Source organism: Delphinapterus leucas, chromosome 7 (assembly GCF_059928025.1).
Source record: "Delphinapterus leucas isolate spDelLeu-1000000601 "Yukka" chromosome 7, BTC_Dleu_Yukka2, whole genome shotgun sequence".
Lineage (NCBI taxonomy): Eukaryota > Metazoa > Chordata > Mammalia > Artiodactyla > Monodontidae > Delphinapterus > Delphinapterus leucas.
Genome location: NC_143135.1, coordinates 7,492,434 through 7,512,908, shown reverse-complemented (window position 1 = coordinate 7,512,908; position 20,475 = coordinate 7,492,434). Strand labels below are relative to the sequence as shown.

At 62.1% G+C, this 20,475-nt stretch overlaps 1 protein-coding gene across 4 annotated transcripts; it reads right to left on the bottom strand.

Annotated features, from left to right (window-relative positions):
• ATG2A (autophagy related 2A) lies at positions 1 to 20,475 on the bottom strand. 4 transcript variants are annotated; one of them, XM_089914550.1, is made up of 41 exons: positions 20,210 to 20,475; positions 17,985 to 18,147; positions 17,707 to 17,859; positions 17,463 to 17,565; positions 16,930 to 17,119; positions 16,683 to 16,781; positions 16,299 to 16,395; positions 16,046 to 16,210; positions 15,801 to 15,941; positions 15,026 to 15,263; positions 14,797 to 14,941; positions 14,606 to 14,698; positions 14,001 to 14,159; positions 13,642 to 13,885; positions 13,196 to 13,292; positions 12,914 to 13,070; positions 12,095 to 12,237; positions 11,875 to 12,014; positions 11,632 to 11,789; positions 11,037 to 11,187; positions 10,674 to 10,873; positions 10,489 to 10,569; positions 10,185 to 10,291; positions 10,008 to 10,100; positions 8,273 to 8,343; positions 7,973 to 8,049; positions 7,263 to 7,433; positions 6,996 to 7,122; positions 6,694 to 6,908; positions 5,735 to 5,943; positions 5,333 to 5,468; positions 3,752 to 3,952; positions 3,426 to 3,527; positions 3,256 to 3,340; positions 3,027 to 3,162; positions 2,868 to 2,940; positions 2,611 to 2,693; positions 2,253 to 2,374; positions 1,956 to 2,110; positions 771 to 923; positions 1 to 678 (listed from the first exon to the last, which is right to left on the bottom strand). In XM_089914550.1, exons 1-41 carry the CDS (start codon positions 20,378 to 20,380, stop codon positions 442 to 444), a joined length of 5,841 nt encoding a protein of 1,946 aa, XP_089770676.1. In that variant the 5' UTR covers positions 20,381 to 20,475; the 3' UTR covers positions 1 to 441. The 4 variants fall into 4 exon arrangements, with proteins under 4 accessions (XP_089770676.1, XP_089770677.1, XP_022447248.1 ...); XM_089914551.1 differs by having other exon boundaries at positions 7,269 to 7,433; XM_022591540.3 differs by having other exon boundaries at positions 16,930 to 17,065; positions 20,210 to 20,474.

Sequence of the window (20,475 nt, the reverse complement as noted above, 5' to 3'; positions counted from 1 at the left end):
TGAGGGGGCTGGCGGTGGGCAGTTTATTCCACTGCATGCAGACACTGACCCACACACTCAAGGAGCTTAAAAATACATTGAACCACGAGGTGTCCATTCCCCCATCTCCCCCCGAGACACAGAAAAACGCTTGGCTGATCCGAGAGCCTCCACCCTGGAACAAGGCAGCAGTGTGGGCCCGGGGGTGGGGCAGGGTGGGGGCAGCGTCCTTTCTCTCCAGAGGAAAAGCGCAGAGGCAGGGCCGAGGGCCCAGGCAGGGAGGCTCCACTCTCACGGCGATTGGCAGTGGGTGCGCCAATCAGGGTCCTTCCCAGTCCCTCCCCTGAAGGCCTGGCCCGTCCAGCTGTGGGCCCCAGCTCTCGGGAGGTGCGGGAGCAAGTGCCACTGGGCGGGCTGGGTGGGGTGGGCAGGCCGCGCCCTGGGGTCCCGGGCGCCTGGGGCTCAGTCCCGGGCCTCGTCCAAACGCCACTTGAGAGCGTGGTCCTTGTGCGCATCAGGGAGGATCTGGTTGCGCATCCCCCCCAGGAGGCTGGACGTGGCCTCTGTGGCTAGGATGAGGGGCTTCACCACCGTTGGGGGCAGCTGGCGGATCACGCCCCCCACAGCGCCTGTCAGCCCCTTCTGTTCATGGCCCCGAGACGCCACCTCGCAGATGGTCTGAGCTGTGTCCAGGATGCCCTGCGGAGGTTGGAGGTCAGTGCCGGGGTCTCTGGGGGAGGGCCGGGGGGGAGGATAGGGAAGGAATGGGAGCAGGGCTGGGCCTCCGTTACCTCTCGAACTGTGTCGTAGGCCTTGGCCACGCCCTCCCGAAGGTCGGCCGGCTGCTGGCCCTTCCGCAGCCTTCGCACAGAGCGCTTGTCCTGCAGGGAGCGCGAGATGGGCGCTGCCGGGGACAGGATGTCGTACACCGTCTCGGCTGTGGCCTGGGGGAGCACGGTGGGCACCAGATGAGGAGAGGGGGACTAAGCACCCACGACCGGGTGGGAGCCCACCCCCCCAAACCCTGCGTTCCCCGCATCCATGCTTTACTGTGCTGCTCCTGGGGTCCTGCCAAGCTCCCACCACCCAGGCCAGGGGGCTGCAGGTGGACTGCAAGCCTCCTGAGGGGACTCTCCTAATGTCCTCTGGACCCACCCCTCTCCTGTTGACCACCACACCCGGCACCCTGCCCGCCTGTGGGTGCCACAGATGCAGCCCGAGCTCAGCGCACGACCTTCCGCCTCCTGCTCCTTGCCAGCTCCAGGGGCGGCCCTGGCGGAAACCTGGGTTCCCCTGACCCATCCCCACAGATCACTAAGCCATCACTGAGTGTGACCCTCTGCCCGCTGGCTCTTCTGTTCTCTCGCCCCCAGTGTCACTCCCTCCCCCCCAACCTCCTCACCTGGCTGTCCTACACCCCAGCTAATGCCCTGGGGGTGGCCCTCAGATGCCTGCTGATCCCTCCAGCCTCCTCTCTAGAGACCCTGCCCCCACCCCCCAGTGCATCTGCAAGCTCACTCCTCACCTCCGAGGACTGGCCACAAACGCCTTCACCTCCTAGGACTGACCACAAACACCTGCCTGTCGGCCCCCTCTACTCCAGAACCCAGGGTACTCAACTGCAACTGCTCACGGGATAACGCCCTGCCTTCCCATCTGGGCCTGGCAAAGCGTGAGGCCTGAATGAACCAGGGCCAGTCTCTGGGCCTCAGTTTCTTTGTCAGTAAACAGAGCCAGCCCCCTTCCCTCCCCTTCAGGACACAGCCATGACCAGAGACCCAGTGGGCTCTAAAGCCTGGGGGCACTCACCCTCCCACATGGGAACCACGGTGGGCCCCAAGCCAGTCACTCGGCCTCTTTTCTCCGTGACTGTTCCTCGAAAGATACCACATTCCCAGGTGGCCTACCCTCAGTAGAGCTTTGGGGATGGAATGGGGCGCCCTGCCCTGCATGGCCTGGACGCTGGGGCCACTCACCTGGATAGCCTGCACCAGCCGGTTGCTGAGTTCTAAGGCGGCTGAAGCTGTGGATGAGCCGAAGGAGGCAGCCCCCCGCTGCAGCCCCCGCATGAGGCGCCCATCCTTCCTGTACTGCTCGATGGGCAGCCACAGCAGGTCCCGGAACCCTTGGACTGGCGGGACGGGGTGGTCAGAGATGCCCAAGGCTGCCCCCACCTACCCTGCTGTGGGAACTCTTCCACCTATTCCCAGTAGCAGCTTCTAGGCTGCCCAAGAGTATGGCATTTTCAAGAGCCCCCAAAGTCAGATACTCACAGAGCTGGACAACAGAGTGCATGGGGCCCACGCCCCCCAGCAAGCCAGGCAACTGGTTCTTTCGGATGTCCTGCAGCCACTCGTTGAGAGCATAGCCCAGCACCTTGTCCACACCCAGGAGCCTAGGAAGGGGAGAGAAGCGGAGGGTGGGGTGGGGCAGAGCCACACGCTGAGGGGTCACAGGGCCAGGAGGACCCAAGGCACCCCAACACTCCCCACGGCTCCACCCAGCCCCGTACGGAGGGATTGACTGTGGCCATTTCACAGAGCACAAACTGAGGTCCCAGAGGGGTGATGTCTTGGCCAAGGCCACAGTCAGGAACAGAGAAAGGGCCCTGAGAGAGGCCTGGAGGCTCACCCATGCCGGCAACACAGCCGCTTTAGCTTCAGCTCGGAGCAGTTGAGCTGGGCCAGGCCTATGAGGAGGCCTGCGAAAGTGCCCTGGGGAGGGAGGAGGGGTTGGAGTTTACGTGATGGGACCCAGGGACCCGCCCAGCTCACAGGAGCCACTAGAGGCTGACAGTAGCCGACGGTGCCTGGACACAGCCCTGGCCCCCTGGCCTCCAAAGAGCAGGCCACACCTGGGCAGAATGGGGACCTGACAGCCCCGCTTACCACCTGGTCCATGGTGACGTGCTTGCCGTGGTAATCCAGCCAGATGGGCACCTCGGACGTGAAGCGGAACTCCCTGGGTGGGGAGTGGGGAAAGGGGTCCTGTGGTCACTGGCCTGATCCCCTGCAGCCTGGCACGGGGCCCCCAGCCCAAGGCCCTACCTGAAGTAGATGGGCTGCTGCTCAGCAGGGGAGGCGCCATGTCTACCGCCTGCAGCCTCCTGGGAGCTGGTGGTCTCCACACCCTCGGGTTGCCCTTCCTGGGGGCCGCTGGGCTGGACTGGGGTCTCAGGGTGAGCTGGAGGAGAGGCGGGGGACAGACCAGGGATGGGCCCAGGCATGGCTGTGAGGCAGGAGGCCCAGACCCTCCCCTCCCTGCCCAGCTGCTCACCTTCAGTGGAGGTCTCCGCCGGAACCACAGGGTTGATGCTGGCCGCCAGGCTGGTGAAGAAATCCCTGAGGAAGAGCAGAGCATCCTGCCGGGGGGAAGGAGCAGGTCAGATTCAGAGGCCTGGAGGCAGTGGGCTCACCTCAGGCTCTGCCCCCACGCAGCCCACTCACCTGATCCACGTTGAGCCGCAGGGGCAGCAGTGAGACGCGGAGACAGCACTCGGGCCCACCCAGGTTGGTCACGGGGGCCACGTGCAGCGCTTTGATCTTGAGCTGAAGGCAGAGGGTGAGCTCTGGGCACCCACTGGGCCTCAGGCCCCTGGCCCCCACTGCTCCCCCATTTGGTCCTGCACATGCTGTTCCCTCAGCTAAGCCCGCCTGGGCCCCGCCCCCCTCCCAGGCTCACAGACAACCGGGGTCTGTATGTGTACATGCATGTGTGTGCACGCGAGCATGCGTGTGCCCTTCTCAGGGTGGACCGTGCGGAAGGCCTGTACCATGTTGGAGTGGGTGCGCCGTGGCATCCGCTCACTCGTGTGTAAATACAGGAATTTGTTGATCTGGGAGGAGGCCAGCCGGTCTCGGACCTCGAGCTCCTGCACGATGAACACCTGGCGGGACAGCGGCTGCTCCTCGGGCTCCTCGCCGGGGGCTACGGGGCCTGGCTCTGCCGGGTACACCTCATGCTGGAAGCTTACCTGCGGGGCGGACGGAGGCCTGAGCGGCACGCAGGGCTGCACAGCGAAGGGGGCTCACCCCAAGCCCCTCCTCTCCCAGCCCAATCTCAGTCCCACAGCGGCTGCCACCTGGACGCCTCCACACAGCTGTGTCACAGGCACTTCAGACGCCCCACGGCCACGATGAACCCGACTGCCTCCCGAGAATCCACCTGCCCCCCTATCACCCTAAGTGCAAACGTTGGTTCGGTCCTCCCGCTGCAATCTCTCTATCACTACGGCTGTCAGTTTTGCTTCCTGAGAACATCTCTCCAGTCCCGCTGCACTTCTGTCACCGCCACAGCTGCACCTGGTCTCGGAGCTGCCGTCACCCATCCCCTGCCCGGCCCCCCTGCTCGTCCCCTCCAGCCCCTCTCCACCCACCCAGAGGGATCTTTGTAAAGCGTTTGCCCCCCCACCTGGCGCCCTACAAACTCCTCACTGTAGCCTGGCGAGGCCGTGCTTCCCCCTCCAAAGCCTGCTTTCGGCCCTTGCCCTTGACCTGGAGTACACTGGCCTCTCTCCTGCCCCTGACAGGTCAAAGCCTCCCTCACCGGCGGGTTCTCGCCCCAGCCTTGTCTCCCCCTCACCCGGCGCTGGCACTGGCTCCCCGGCCCGTCGGGTGTCCGAGGAGCCCCGGCCACCACTCTGAAGCGCATCCCCGAGTCCTCTCAGCACAAGCACCCTCACCAGCAGGGAGTGGCTGTGTGGGCTCACTCGCTTGACCCGCACAATTCCTCAGGTCAGCCCGGCCCGCTCCCTCCCTCACGCACACTCAGTCCAGCAGCCCAGCCCGTGGTTCTTTCCACCGTCCCTCTAGTAAAAACCCAAACCATCCGTGGTCTACAGGGCCTTACGCGGCCTGGTCTGGGTTGGATCTCTGGCCTCGCCTCCTACTGCCCTCCTCCCTGCTCAGCTGCAGTCTCGCTGGCCTCCTTGCTGCTCCCGGGACACGCGAGGGATGCTCCCAGCTTGCGGCCTTCTCGCTGTGCCCTCTGCCTGAAAACCTCTCCCTGGCTCACTGTGGCTTCACATCTTTGTGCAAAACGGCATATTTTCACGAGCGCTTTCCGGCCCTCCCCAGCACTCCCTGTGCCCCCTCTGTTTACGTTTCCTGCGCGTTTATCACATCTGAGCGTCTGTATATATAGTCTTACTGGGCTCCCTCCACTATGATACAAGGGACAGGAAAGCAGGGTTTCTGTCTGCTTTGCTCATCGCTACATCCAGCATCTGGAACAGCATGGCAGCAGCTGACCTAGTACAGGAGCAGGGGCCCGCAGGAGTTCCCGTGGAGTGAGTGCTAGCTGAGCAGCAGGGACACGAGGGCCTGTCCCGGTGCCCCACCCCGGCTGGCCTCACCTTGCTGAGCTGGATCTCCATGAGGACGTGGTGCTGCCTGCCACTGCCCCCCTGCGCACGCCAGGAGTTCTGGGGCCGGTTGGGGCCGGAGCAGCGAGAAGGGGAGCTCCTGGGGCCTGTGAGGCCTGCTCTTGCCCTGGGAAGAGGAACAAGGGACACGCTGACTCAGGGGAAGCCCCTTTCCTCATTCCCTCCCATCACAGCAGGACTTTCAGCCTGGGGCAAGAGACCCTCTCCTGGGAGGTAGGCAGGGCAAGGGAAGAGGAAGAGTTAATAAGGCCAGAAGGTGAGGATCTGGCTCAAGGTTACCAGCTGCTGAGGGTCAGAACTGGACCCCAGCCCGGGCCTCATCTCCTGGGGGCCCCACTGCCACAGCTGCCACCTGCGCCCTCTCCTTCTCACCTGTGTCCGGGATGGGGGCCAAAGTCTCGGCCCCCATAGAGGTGCCAGACAAGGGAGACCTCACGCAGCACCACACGACTGCTGGGCACTGGGAAGTGGGCAGGTGCCCGCAGCAGGTCCGTGCTGCCCAGCGGCTGTGAGAAGTGCCCGTCCTGCACTATGATGGGGTCTGGATGCAGCTGTGTCACCACAGGCTCCCCATCTTGGGGCTGCAGGGAGGAGGCCAAGTGAACATATAGGCCACAGAAGCTTTCCCCAGTCCAGGCCACCTGTTTATCCCTCATCCTCGCATCTGTCTCCCTTTTTTCACAAAAGGTGATTCCCACGGGCAATTATCCTGAGGAGCCTGAGTGCCCCTTGCTCCTGTCGGCCCTGTCAGGTCTTGCGTGTGACAGTGAGTCTGGACGTCATTCCCACTGGCACTTGGGGGCCGGGAGGCCAGCACCGTTGCAGCCAGGTGGTTCTCCTCACTCTCCCGCTACCTGCCCTGCTCCTATCCCTCCCTACTCTTATTTATTTATTTATTTATTTTGCGGTACACGGGCCTCTCACTGTTGTGGCCTTTCCCGTTGTGGAGCACAGGCTCCGGACGCGCAGGCTCAGCGGCCATGGCTCACGGGCCCAGCCGCTCCGCGGCATGTGGGATCCTCCCGGACTGGGGCACGAACCCGTGTCCCCTGCATCGGCAGGCGGACTCCCAACCACTGTGCCACCAGGGAAGCCCCCTCCCTACTCTTGAATGTCCCAGTCCCTCTGCCCAGGACTCCATGCCTTGTCACTTCCTCTGGAAATCCGTCAACTCCTTCAAAGCCCAGAGTGAGGGCTGCCTCCCCAGGGACCCAACCCCACTTCCCCACTGATACTGACCACCTCCTGCCTCTCTCACAGTGGGAGCTCTAGAAGGGCCTAGAACTGAGCCACCCTCTTCCAGGCCCCTGCCCAGCCTGCCCACCACACACCAATATGCCCAGGCCAGGAGCGTCAAGGATGCAAAACTCATCGCTGTCCAGAGTGTCTCCATCCCCTTCCTCTTCCTTCTCCTCTTCTTTGGCCTCTGAGTGGGACCCCAAGCTGCCAGTGGGGGCCCCAACCAGGGGCGAGGGGGGCTGGGCCCCACTCCGTTCACCTGGGAATAGGTAGACCGACACTGGAGAGGCCTGAAAGAAGGGGCTCCCTGTGGGGGAGAAAGAGGCCGGCTTAGGGGGATGCCTGATGTGGGTGTCTGATTGTGTCTGCTGGCCCCAAAGCATCCTGAGCCCACCTGAAGCCTGGGCCAGCTCCCGCAGGCTGCGCTCCGTGTCCAGGAGGGCGTCGGTCAGGTCCCGCTGGTTGATGAGGGCTGTCTCCACTGGGGGGCATGAGGGCAGGGAGGCAGGGCTCTCCGAGAGCTGCGCCAGGCAGGGGAGGACTGGTGAATGCGTGTCAGGAGGGAGGGGGGCCCCAGGGCTCCCCCATCACCAGGTCCCTGGCGGCCATGGCGGGGAGGGGGCTGGGCAGGGCTCTGGTGGCCTGTACGGCCAGGCCTCACCTGTACCTTCTGGCCGGCGATCTCCGTGGGGCTGGGGGGCCGGGGAGGGGGGTGCAGGTCGCCCTCACTCATCACGTACTGGAGCAGGTTGACCAGCAGGGCGCAGGAGTCAGCACAGCTATGCACGTGGATCACATTGTTGGAGCAGCGCAGCTCGAAGAGTGGCTGGCTCTGCGGGGTTGCGGGCGGGTATCAGCCTGGGTTCTAGCCCCACCAGACTTAGACAGGACTGGGCCAGGTCTCCCCTGGGGCGGTCAGCCTGGGGCGGTCAGCCAACTACCCTTTGAACACATGGGCAAACTGAGCCTAGAGAGTAAAAGGGGCTTCGCCCAGGGCCGCCTGAGGAAGCAAGGGTGCACTCCCGCGTGAAGGACTCTGAGCGCCGTCTCCAGTGAGGCGGGGCCTGGGATCTCCCTTTTACAGATAAGGACACTGGAGACCCAGAAAGGCTGACTCCTGAGGCCCTGCTTTTTCGTGGCTACAGCTGCCCTCTGCTGGCAGGGTTCATAGGGAGGGATGTCCACCAAAGGTCTGGCCCTTCCCAGGAGGGCCAATAACCACAGGAAAGGGCTGTCAGTGACTGGACCTGAGCCTGGGCCCAGGGAGCAGAAACAAAGAGACGGTGCGTGGGGAAAAGTGATCCCCCGAAGGCTCCCTTGCCCCAGTCCCTGCTCTGGCTCTGGGGGACCCTGGGCGACAGCCACACTCACCAGTTTGTCCTCAGTGCTCCCCTTCCAGGTTTTGATCACGAGCTCCAGAAGGTCAACGTCCAAGACACAGACATAATCTGAGGCAGAGGCAGGAGAGGCTCCCGTTGCCTCCTCCTACCCAGGCCCCGGCCCCGCTGCGAGAATCTAGGGTTTGTCTGGGTGCAGCCCTTGTGTGCGTGCACATGTGCATGGGCGCTGAGGACCTGGCCAGCAGCTGGGTGAGGACAGCGGGCTGCTCTGGGTATGGTCGGGGGCCACAGCCCCTCAGACGGGAGGGAACCCAGTCCAGGCCCTGCCCACCTCGCCGCAGATCCAGGGTCTCCATGTCACACTTGTCGGACAGGTACAAGGCGGAGTCGTCGAGGATGAACCTGGGGGGGAACGGGGCTGAGAAGGGCCGGGAGCCACTGCAGGCGGCAGCTCCGAAGGAGCTGGCAGGGGTGGGGCTTGCTCATAGAGACAGGCAGCAGGGGCACCAACAGGGGGTCCCAAGCCCACAAGAGAAGACTAGTGCTGGGTCTTCTCTGGCCTCGGTGTTCTTGTCTGTACAGTGGGGAGACTGGGCCTGGAGTCTTGTACCACAGGCCCAGACAACAGGCACTCGAGGCAACCGGGCAGCATTTCTCTTTCTCCAAAAACTTCCAGCTTCTCCACCTCACCTGGGCCTCATAGCAGCCCTGGGAGGGAAATGTCCTGTTTTCCCCCTACAGCCTGCATTGTTCTTTTAAAATAAGTCCTTATTTTAATGGCAACCTAACATAAGCTCCTTTCAAATATTTAAAAAATATAGCTAATCCCGAATTCTGAGAAAAGCACCTTATACGGTCAGCCCTCCATATCTGCAGGTTCTGCTTCTGAGGATTCAACCAACCGCGGATCAAAATATTTTTTTAAAAATCCAGAAAGTTCCCAAAAGCAAAACTTGCATTTGTCATGCGCTGGCAACTACTTACATAGCATATACATTGTATTGGGTGTTATTAAGCAATCTAGAGACGATTTGAAGTATACGGGAGGGACTTCCCTGCTGGCGCAGTGGTTAAGAATCCGCCTGCCAATGCAGTGAACACGGGTCCAGGAAGATCCCACATGCTGTGGAGCAACTAAGCCCGTGTGCCACAACTACTGAGCCTGCACTCTAGAGCCCGTGAGCCACAGCTACTGAGCCCACGTGCCACAACTAATGAAGCCCGTGCGCCTAGAGCCCGTGCTCCGCAACAAGAGAAGCCACTGCAACGAGAAGCGCACCACAAAGAGTAGCCCCCTGCTCGCCACAACTAGCGAAAGCCCGCGTACAGCAACGAAGACCCAACGCAGCCAAAAATAAATAAATTAAATAAGTAAATTAAAAAATATATATATGGGAGGATGTGCATGGGTTATATGCAAATATTGCACCCTTTTATATGTGACTTGAGCGCCCCTGGATTTTGGTATCCACGAGGGGTCCTGGAACCAATCCCCTGTGGGATACCAAGGGACAACTATACATCTCCATCCTGTCTTTTCTATGAAGCCACACAGAGATTCATACAAACACACCCCCAAAAGTCTTTAAAAAATATATATATACATATATAGTTTTATATCTCTATATAAATATTGTACTATGGCATTTCCCCATATTTTTCAATGTTATTCTTAAATTTGACTTTAATGGTTGAGTGGGCCAGGTTTACTGACTGAGGTCGTAATTTGGGGGCATTTAAGTTGTTTACAAGTTTTGACTATTTTGAATTATACTACAGAGGCATTACATTCTACCTTTCTTATCCTTCTATCCTAAGGACAACCACCAGAAGTGAGGTGATCAGGTCAGAGAGCTCAAACACCTTTAAGGCTCTGATTTGAAGGTCTGACTGACTCTGGGAAGGTGAAACCCAATCTTGTTCCCCAGGGAGGGATCACCTAAATGTCCAGAAAGGCTCAGACTGACCTGAAGATATACAGCAGGTACACAGGACCCTGGGGGAGTGGCAGCTGCAGCCAACTTGGGGTGGGATGGACGGGGAGCTCGGGTGGGGGAGCCGCATACCTGAGCAGGAAGGTAGAGGTGTCCATGACGATGTTGCTGGAGAGGGTGAAGGTCTCAGCAGTGACAAGGACACGTACAGGGAGGTAGAGGGGCCTGGAGGGGTGGGTCACATTTGGGTTGGGGCAGGCTCCTTACACAGGGGCCCAGCCCCTGGCCCCCAGCCCCGAGCCTGGGTACCTGTAGTCCACGGTACAGGAGAACAGGTGTACATGTAGGATGGTAATGACCGTTGGAGGCAGGTAGCCCAGCACTGGGTCATCCAGGACATCTAAGAACTCCAACAGCTTTGGGGGCCAGAGTGAAAGGGACAGGGGAGGAGGGGGCCTCTTTCTTCCTCAACACCCCCAACCGCAGCACAGCTCTCCAGTTGCTGCCCATCAGCTGTCTGTCACACCCTCGCCCAGGGGCTCCACCCAGAAGTCGGCTCCAGTCCAAGGTCAGCTCTGGCCCAGCCCACGCCCCCCACGCGACCCTCCCTCACCTGGGAGTGCCAGCTCTGTTCTGGCAGGGCCATGTGGTGGCGCAGGGTGGCTCTGTGCAGCCGCAGTGTCACCAGGAACTCCTGGGGGCAGGGCACAGTCAGCATGGCGGCAGCCCAGCCTTCCAGGCACCAGGGAGGCAGTGGCCCTGGCCAAACAGGTGGGCCAGAAGCAGGCGTGGCTGTACCTTGACGTTCCTGTGAGGGTCCAGTTGGATGCGCACCGCGGTGGACAGCATGTGGGGGCCCCGGCCCTGGCCTTTGCGGCCCACGCCTCCTTGCTCAGTCATCCCTTCCTCCGACGGGTAGATGGTTCGGGCCAGCTGGGCCGGAGGAGCAAAGGTGGGCAGCTCCAGGCGACTGGGCAGCAGGTAGTCATCCACAGCCGCTGCGGAGGCATCTGGTGAGCCCCCTGCCAAGCTGGCTGATCACCCACTCCATCCAGGGCACCCCTGCCAAGCTGGCTGACCACCCACTCCATCCCTCCTGAAGCAGCTCCCCTCCCCATGTACCCTAGAGACCCCACGGTGACTGGCCGCCAGCCCTCACACCTCGGTGGTACAGTGTCGCCTTTTCAGCTTCCAGGCAGAAGTAGCCGAGTCCCGGCTGGCCTCGGTACTGGCAGACGCTGAAGATGGTGCCTTGTTCCACGTCCAGCACCAGCTCCCCGTGCGTGGCCTCCAGCCGCTTCCCGCACTCGTCCTGCAGGCAGCACGTGGCTCAGCCTCACCAGCTACGCTCAGCAGCTCCCACACCCTCAGGGGTGAGGGCGCCTCTGGGAGCCCGGGCCTGACTAGCGTCGGCTTCAGCCCCTCCCCAGAGCGCTGGAGATCCGGAGCAGCACCTTCTCTTTCGCCAGAGGGGAAGGGTCATCCCTGCCCTGTCTACCTCCGAGCATTAGATGGTGTTCATTCGGACCCCTGGCATAGTACCGTACGTATAGCAGGTGCTAGTAAGTGGCTGACGGGGTGTGATGGGATGGGTTCGGGGGCATGGGTGGGTGCTACTGGCTGGACAGGCCGCACTCGGCCCCCGGTGGGGCCTCTGTCTCCCACATTCCCCACTTGGAGCTGCTCACACAGGCCTTGTTCTCCTGCCAGTGGGGGCTCTGGAGTCAGGGGCTCACCTCCCCTGGGCTGTGCTCACCTTGGTCTCACAGTGGGCCGTGATCCGACCCTTTAGCACCGTCACCAGTGTAGAGAAGGTACTCTGGGAGTGAGGGCTCTGGGACTCAGGGACAAGGCGCTGGGGGGTGCCTGATGCCCCCGCTGAGAAGTGGGTGTCCTCGTCGTCCGAGTCCGAGTCTGGGGGGAGATCAAGGAGCCGAGTGGGAAGGAGACCTGGGAGGGCGGCCCCGGCCCCAGGGCCCCACCAGGGCGCCCCTCCTACCCAGCTTGAAGGCAGACTTGCACATCTTGAAGCTGTCGTGCCAGAAGCCCGAGGCATCTGGGAAGCCAGAGGGGCGAGTGGCAGGGGCGGGGGTGGGAAGCAGGTCCGCGGGCTCCCACATGAGCAGGTCGTTGTTGATCCTGAGAGGGCAGTTGGACCACGGTGGTGAGGGAGGCCCGGCCCAGCCCCTTGCCACCCCCTGCCCTGCCCACGTCGCCACCTGTTGTAGAGGCTCTCGTAGACCTCCTTGCTGGGCAGGAAGATGTGGGCGCCGGGCAGGACCGCTTCCAGGCTGCAGCGGGACAGCGCCAGGGCCCAGCTCTGAAAGGTCCTCATTTCCTCAGGGTCTCCAGGAATCACCATCTAGGTGTGGGAGCAGGGAAGGGGATGCGAGAGATGTCAGGGCCTGCTGCCGGCCTTAGAATCTGACCCAGGTCTGCTTCCTGAACTCCTATCATTCATTCATTCATCCACATGAGCCCTTCTCTGCTGGGATGTATGACAGCCATCTTGTCTGAGGCGCTGACTGCATGCAAACCCTGCTCCAAGGGCCTCGTTTATGTTAACCCCTTTATCCTCACGACAGGCCCATGAGACAGGTCATTATACCCACTTTCCAGATGAGGAAACTCATCTGTAGGTAACTCTCCAAGAGGTTAGACAACTTCCCCAGATGACACAGCCACTGAGTGGCAGAGGCTGGATTCGAACCCAGGTCGTTTGGCCCAGAGGCCAGGCCCCTAACTACCTCTCACTCAACCCTCATCACCTTCGGAGAAGAGGATCCTGAGGCCCAAATGTACCCTGCTGATAAATGGCTGATGGGACGGGTCATGATCTTCCCCATCGAGGGCCCGTGTCCCCCAGGCGCTGCCCTCACTCTTGGGCCCCCTGAGACTCCCCACTGACCAGAGACAATGGAAGAAATGAAATTCTCACTGGTGCTGGTTCACATTTTCTGGTGCCCCATGTGGTCTTGTCCCCCTGACCCAGAGCCACCAAGTGGCTCCCGTGAGACCCAAAAGGCCTTGGACCTCACCTCTTCCGTCTCGTACATGGTCCTTTTGGAGGAGAAGGGTGAGGGCTCAGGCTCCCGAAGCTCGCACAGATTCTCGGCCGACAACTCCAGCTCCTCTCCCTTCTCCGGGGTCACTTCCCACTGTGCGCCGAGCTGGGGGTTCAGGGTCACCACTACCCTGCCAGGGCACAGGCCTGTCACTGGCCTGCAGGGCCCCCCAGCCCCTGGCCCCAAGTGGCCTCCCACTGCCCTCAGTAGCAAAGCCCTCCACTCCTGTCTGCTCCTCCCAGAGCCCCAACTTACTGGGGCAGGAAGTACTTGTGCCCAGGGCTCTTGGGATCCAGGGCTTTGGAGACCCGCAGGCAGGGGACAGGTGGCTTCTCTCCGTCTTCGTAGGTGACTGGATGGGATGGGGAGGGACGGGGGGTTGTCACTGCCACCTTTCCCCATTTCTTCTTCAAGACCAGGTGGGTCAGTGGGAGCACCCCCATGACAGCTGTGTTTTATTGTGTACAGACCTGTGCCCTCCCTCGCGCCCACAGTCTGCAGCAGCCCAGGGATAAGTGGCCCACTCTGCCCGCTGCCCAGAGGAGCCCTGGGATACCCAATGCTGGTGCCTCACGAAGCAGATCAGGTCTGGACCAGGGTCTGCCCCCATCGTGACCCAGCCCCTTCCGTGGCCCCAAGCCCACCTCTCCTAGAGGCCTGAGCCCCCTGCCCAAGGGGTTGTCTCTTGGGGGGGCTCTTACCATGGAGGTCGGAGCAGGTGAGTTCCAGGCGGGTGGGGGCTGGGGGGCCAGGCCCACTGCTCAGCTCTGACCGGAACTGGGGCTCAGTCAGCTCCAGGCGCAGCTGCTCGGCCCGCACGGCCCCGCCCACCCAGGGGTCCCGCTCAGGCCGCAGGTCAGCAATGGGGAAGCGCAGCTGCAGTGTGGCCCGGGGTGCCGAGAGCCGCACCACTGCATGCTGCTCAGCTGCTGGCGGGGGCTCTGTCTGTGGGAGGGGAGGGGGGGAGTCAGAGCTGCTGCTAGCCCCCCCGCCCCCACCCAACTGTGGCCGAGAGCCAGAGGGCCCACGGCCTGCTCTCCACCCTGGCTGCGCCTCTTACCAGCAGGCCAGCCGGCTGCTCGGGAGGGGGTGTGGTGGCCTGGTACAGCAGGGCAGCGAGCCGGTCCAAGGCCCCCAGCTCCACATCTGCCTGGAAGTCGGCCAGGTCCAGGGCCAGTTCTGAGTGACAATGGCAGGCAGTTGGGCGCCGGGGCCGGCTCTGAGGGTGAGGGTGCTCAGGTCAGCGAGGGCTGTGGGGTGGGTGAGGGCAGGATGGGCAGGGTTCCCCTTGAGCAAAAACAGAAAGGACACAGAGCCCTCCCAAGCTGTGAGGAGAAGAGCTTGGGTGAGGAACCCAGGAGACCTTCACCGCCTGCTCGGGGCAGACAACCATGCTCGCTTAACGAAAACCACCCAATACTTACCACCTCCAGCCCTGGAGGCTGGCAGGGGTTTGCCAAGATGAGCCAGGAGAGGGGCTAAGAGAATGGCATGTATATGGCCCGGAAGTACTCAAGGGCTCCGGGATGGGGAGGTGTGCTCTGGTTTGAGCACAGGTAAGGCGGGTGGAGGGTGGGAGCAGGGAGGCACCAGGGGAGGCTGGTGGGGGGCAATACACCGTGGGAAACAGCCAGGGGCCCCTGGGCCTGGAGCAGGGTGGGTTACCTTGGGCAGCCGGCGCAGGGTCTGCGTGTGGCGCAGGTGAGCACAAGGCTGAGCCGAGGCCTGGGACCGCAGGCTGCTGGGGAAGCTCAGGACCTGGGGCAGGACATGGAAGACGACAGGGTCAGGCCGAGCCCCCAAGCCCACCCTCACCTCTAGGCCCTGCCGTGCACACACTGGCTCTCAGCCCTCACCTCTGTGTACTCAGGCTCTGGAGTGCCCCTGGGCCACAGACACTCCAGCACCTCGAGCTGCCCGAAGTGCACTTCCGTGCTGGTAATCCGCCGGCCCCTGCTTGTCCTCAGCTCCCAGGAAAGCTGCACAGCGGCACCCGTTAGCCTACGGGAAGAAGCTGGGCATCAGAAGGTGGGCTTCAGGGGCTCAGGGAGTCCCCTCTAGTTCAGGCCCGCCTCGGGCTTGTACCGGACATGGCTACAGGGACAGGCCCTCTGGAAGCGCGGTCGGAGATGGTAGAAGTCATGGGAGCCGAAGGACCCATCCTTGGTGGCATCGAACTCCGCAAAAAAGTGGGTGGTGAGGTCAGGTGGTCCGGAAGACGGGGCAGATGTCTGAAGCAAGGTCAGGGTCACACCCCCCAAGGTCATCTTCAGCAGCGAGTCGGGGCGCAGGGTGCTCGAGGGGGGTGCAGGGGCTGTCTTGCCTGAGAGGACAAAGGCTTCACCAGAGGCTCCCCAGAGCTCATAGGCATCCCAGGTAAAGTGACAGTCAGACAGTGGTCTAGGGGCCAGGAGAAGCCCTGGCCTAGTTGGATCGTGACTCTGGCCAGGGACTTGGCCAGGCAGGGGTGACGTGAAGCCTTATTATGCCAGACACTGAGTCCAAGCTCAATTCAACCCGCTCAAGGAAGCTGGAAGAACTGGAGGTGACGAAGCACTTACTCAGTACCTGACACACGCGATCTCTCAATAAACATCAGCTCAAACGTGCAGCCTGGCAGGGTCAGATCTCACCCCTTTTTTATGGAAGGGGAAACTGAGTTTAAGTGCTCGGCCCAAGGTCTCTAACTCCGAAACCCAGGTTCTGTCCATCGCACCGCCACCTCCCCTGAGCGTTCCCACGGAACCAAGTCACCAACGGTGGACCTCCAGGCAGCACTGGAGGCCTCCCACATGCACGTAGCAAAGATGACACCGGCACCAAGCCTTCTTCCAGCTCTTCCTGCCCCTGGAGGACTCACCGGTTGGGGGGCCCTGAGCAGAGAGCCGGCGGGAGGCCATGTTGCTGTGCACAGAGGTGCCCAGGTCTACATCGGAGAGGGAGAGCTCAGACAGGGCTGAGGCCACACTGCTTGTGAGGCCCGCCATGGAGAAGAAGAGGTCTGTGGGCCAGAGGAAGGGGGTCAGAGGCAGCCGGGCTCAGCCCCCTGACTCCTGCGCCCACAGTAGACACCCCGCCAATTGCTGGCTCTGGCTCCATACCCACCAGTGCTCTCCAAGTTGACAAGGGGGTTCGAAAGGGGGTCTGAGCTGAGGGGCTCAGCTACGGTCCCCGCCTGCAGCCGCTGATTCAGATCCTGTTCAATCAGCCACAGATCGTCAGCACCTAGTGGGCGGCTCTTGTTCAGCTTGTCGACCAGGCCCTCGGGGTCTACGGGGGAGGACAACTCCTTGTGTCAGTCCAGTCTGGCCGGTGCCTTCCCAGCCCTCCCACTCCCTGGACCGCCCAGAGGCCTCACCTGCAAGGCTCAGTGCGCCAAGCAGTTCCTGAAGCTGCTGGAGCTGCCGTGGGGTCAGGAGCAGGTGCAGGGAGCCCAGCTGCCCACACACCTCCAGCTGGGGGTGGAGGAAGCAACCATGGAGCCTACACCAGCCACTGCCGCCACCCACGTGCCCTCACCCTGAGGAGGTAGGACGCCGGTCGCCAGGCTAAGCTCTGCCACCAACTAGCTGTGTGACCCTGGCTCCAACTTGACCACTCTGAGCCTCAGTTTCTCCACTTGCCTAGAAGGCAGTGATTTCCCCACCTAATGACCCCGCTCCGTCCCAGGGAAGATCAGCATTGCTAAGGAGGATTCTGAGATGGCGCATAATCCCTCCTCCCCAGGGGCCTGGAGACCCACCTTGGGGCCTGGGAAGGCCTCATTTTGCTTCAATTTCACTGTCAGCTCCAGGCACCCTGAGCAGCTGCCAATCTGCAAGGGAGGCTCTGGGGGGCCTTCCTGGGAGACAAGAAGACATGGGAGGGGAGGGATTGAAAAGATGCAGCCAAAGATGGTCAGAAGGGATGGAGAGGGGAAGATGGGTCAAGGGCCAGAGAGGACAGGGATTAGAAGGAGAAAGAGATGGTCCGGACCAGAGTCGGCCCACCTGTGGGCGGAGCTCCTCGAAGTGCAGGCGGACCCCCGCCAGCTGCAGCAGCTTGTGGAGGAAGGCAGGGGGCTGGTGCACATCCACGGGCGGTGCCTGGCTTGGGTCTCGCACGGCCTCGTCGCAGTACTCTAGTCTGGGGAGTGTAGGATCAGCTCCTGCCCAGGCCGCCCTCTCCCCACACAGCATTCTGTTCTAGGAGTCTGGGGTTAGTGAAGTCTGGCCTGCGGAGCCGTCCCATCATAGCCAGGCCATCCTGGACCTCCGCGGCCATTGCTCCCCAGACCCTCAGCGTATCACCTGACCCCGGGGGCCCAGCTACCCTAGGCCTCTACCACTTGGCCCCGGGACACCACTCCAGGCTCACAACACAGTTCGCCGCCCGCTGCCCTGGCCACAGCCCAGGCCCACCCAGACTTGCCCTGACACTTCCCAGGAGCCCAGGCTGGGGGTGCAGGTGGGGCCAGGGCCACTCAGCAGCCCCTTACTCCCCCTCTCCCTCACGCCAGCACCCCCACTCAGCCTGCCCCTACCTTTGCACGTGGGCTTCCACTGCCACGCCACGCTCCCCAGCACCGGGCGGGTGCTCTACCCTCACGACAGTATCCAGGAAGGTCACCTTGATCCTTCGCAGTACTGAGAGGTGGGGAGGGGTCTCAGGTCAGGCAGAGCAGCAAGGGCCAGACAGAGTTTCCCTGTCAGGCAGCAGGGTGCTGTCTGAGGCCTTTGCCCTGTGGGCCACGGAGGGGCGACAGTGGCCGGGCGGGGCCTGCTCACCAGTCTCAATGGTCTGGGCAAACATCTCCAGTCCTTCCAGGGGCTGTGGTGGCTCAGAGGGCTCGGGCAGCCCATCCCGCAGGCACTCCTGGGCCAGCTGCATGCTCGTGGTCATGCACGAGGCCCAGCTCTGTGAGTCGGCAGCCCCCGGCCCTGCAGGTAGGAAGAGGGTCTCAGGGCCGGCAGGTCCAGTCAGCTCCTGGGTGTCCAGGCCCACTCGCACCGCCTTCTCCCGCACCCCCACCCCCACCCCCGCCCCAGCTTTGCTCTGTTCTCACCCGGGCCCTGGCGGGGCTGTAAGGTGAGCTGGAGGCCTGACACGTGCACGGTGCAGTGGTCAGTGAGCAGCGCGGCCCAGGGCACGGCCACCTCGATAGAGCCCACGAAGCCTTCCACCAGCTCCAGTGGCGACTCCATGGACTCCAGCACCTCATTCACAGACTGGGAGCAGGCAGGAGACAAAGCCAGCTCAGGAAAGCCCCAAACCCAGCCATCTCCCTGGCTGCTACACTCCTTGCCTGGCTGTTCCACCTCGGAGAGCACCCTCACTCCCCCTGTCCGTCCACATGCTACCTACAAGATCCTACCTTTGCTCAACTGATCCCTACTCTTGGCCCGCCCTATTACCGTACAGTCCAACGTGCCCAGTCTTTCAAACCAGAGGAGGGCAGAGCTGAAGGACAAAGAGGAGGGAGCCAGGCAGAGGGGATGGAAGGCAGGGTTTCAGGCATGGGCACAGCACATGCAAAGGCCTGGCAGAGAGAGCAGCAGCCCACATTTACCTGGGCGAGTGTGGATTAAGGGGAGTGTCCAGGAGAGGCAGGCAGGGGGCTGACCTGAGCTGGAGGGGGCCCCCCAACTCCAAACACTTGGGGTAGCTGTGCTCTCTCTGAGGCACAAGGCTAGAGCCCCTGGTGACAAATAGGGGAGCAGCCCCCCCACCAGTCTGGAAGCTCCCTGAGGGCAGGAGCCCACCTGCCTTCTCTGTGTGACTCCAGGTGCTCTGTGTGGTGCCACCCAGAGAGGGCCTCAGTAAACACCTGTTGGATCCATGAATGAAATACACGGCAGGGCTAAAAGGCCCACAGACATCACGTGCAAATTCCTCACCTACAGATCCACAGATGGGGAAACTTGAGGCCTAAAGAGAAGGGACTAGCCTAGTCACCCAGTGTACTATGGGAACTGAGACTGAGACCCAGGCACTTGGCTTCTTTGGGGGTCTGCAAGGGAGGGGCTGCAGGCGCGGCAGCCTGGAGAAGGGCGGGCATATTGGGAAAGCACTTGCATTCCACCAGGGCCCAACTCCTCCCTGGAGGCCGGGCAGGAAAGCAGCCTAGCTAGGAGCCAATTCAAATCCCCAACCAGAGGGCAGGGCGGGTGGAAGTATAGAAAGGCAGCCTAGAGGTCTGGGCTAGCCTAAGAGGCTGAAGTCAGAGGTCAGAAAAGGTCTCCCGCACTGGGATTCACAGGCAAGAGGTGCCACCAAGTCTGGGCTCAGGGGTCTCCGCCTACCCCACGTTTGCTCAGGAAGACCTGGTCTACCCTAAAGCCCAGTTTCTCCTGCCCAGACTGCATTGAGGCCAGGCACCCTGTCTGCTCCCCCAGGAAACTGCGAAGCCCCTGTCCCCATGCCCACCCCTGTTGCTCTGGACTGGAGGGTTGACCCAGTGCCAGCCCTGGTCTGGCGCCTCTAACTGGTGGCTCCTTTGCAACTTCCCAGGTCAGCTGAACCGTGAGACACAGCTCCTCACTGCCCCCAGCCGCAGGCCTCTGACCCAGAGCTTATTCCTCTCTGCTTCCCCAGCATCTCTCTCCTCTCTGCCTAAGGCCAGATCTCTCCACCTTTCCTCACGGGCTTTCCTCTAGGTGGGGATGCTGATGCCCAAGCTCCTCCCCAAACACCCATTCAGTCCATCCCACTCTCCTAAAAGCAGGAAGTAGGCATCGGTGGCAGTCACACAACGTGTTGATCAACAGGGGTGCTGACGCGGTTGTTGACATCCATATCCGGAGACGAACGCCACCCACCGAGCCAGGGTCGTGGGGTCAGGAGGTCAGGGCACCTTTCCCACAGGTGCCCAGAGCAGGGCCCTGGACCCCTGCCAGACTTCCCTAACCAGCTGTGTGCCCCAACTCTGTCACTTCCCTGGCCTGGTCCCACCAGAGCCCCCTAGTTTCCGAGGTTCCTCCTCACCCTCTCCTTAGCCCCTTGGCACCACGCTCAACTCAGGCCCCCAATTTGATACACTAATTCTGGCATTCTCCAGACAAGTGACATCCTGCTCCCCAGCTTCAGTTTCTCCTTCTGTGAAGTAGAGGCAGGGGCCCCTTCTGTCCAGCTTCTGGCTCTGGAGGCGATCAGCTGACCCCTGGAAAGGGCCGGACGCCCAAGGCCTCTCCACTCCGGTGCCTGGTCCCCTAGTCCGACCCTTTCGCAGGGAGACTCAGGATGCTGCACCCCCGAGTCCGACCCTTCCAGGGCTCGGGCCTGGATCCTCACCCAGATCTCCAGGTGTATATCCCGCAGGACAACGCTGCCCTTGTACAGATCGAGGCTGAGCTGGTCCAGGCTGAGGTGCTCCTGGAAGAAGTGACCCAAGTAGTGGTGCAGCAAGTAGCGGCAGACCCGCTCTTTCACACAGTTCGACCACGGCCATAGCCATCGTGACATCTCGGAGACCGCCGGGCCCGGGCCGCCTCCACTCGCCGGCCGCCGGCGTTCCCCGTCCGGTTGCGCTGTTCACTAGAGCCCCCGGCTCACCCCGC

What these genes read in the sequence shown, in the direction of transcription:
- ATG2A (XM_089914550.1), bottom strand. Translation starts at nt 20,380, where the DNA reads ATGTCACGATGGCTATGGCCGTGGTCGAACTGTGTGAAAGAGCGGGTC. An exon ending in TCGAGGAGCTCCGCCCACAG is followed by an intron (nt 16,782 to 16,929) that starts GTGGGCCGACTC and finishes CTTGTCTCCCAG; the next exon opens with GAAGGCCCCCCAGAGCCTCC. An exon ending in CCCTGCGCCGGCTGCCCAAG is followed by an intron (nt 14,160 to 14,605) that starts GTAACCCACCCT and finishes CCTCACCCTCAG; the next exon opens with AGCCGGCCCCGGCGCCCAAC.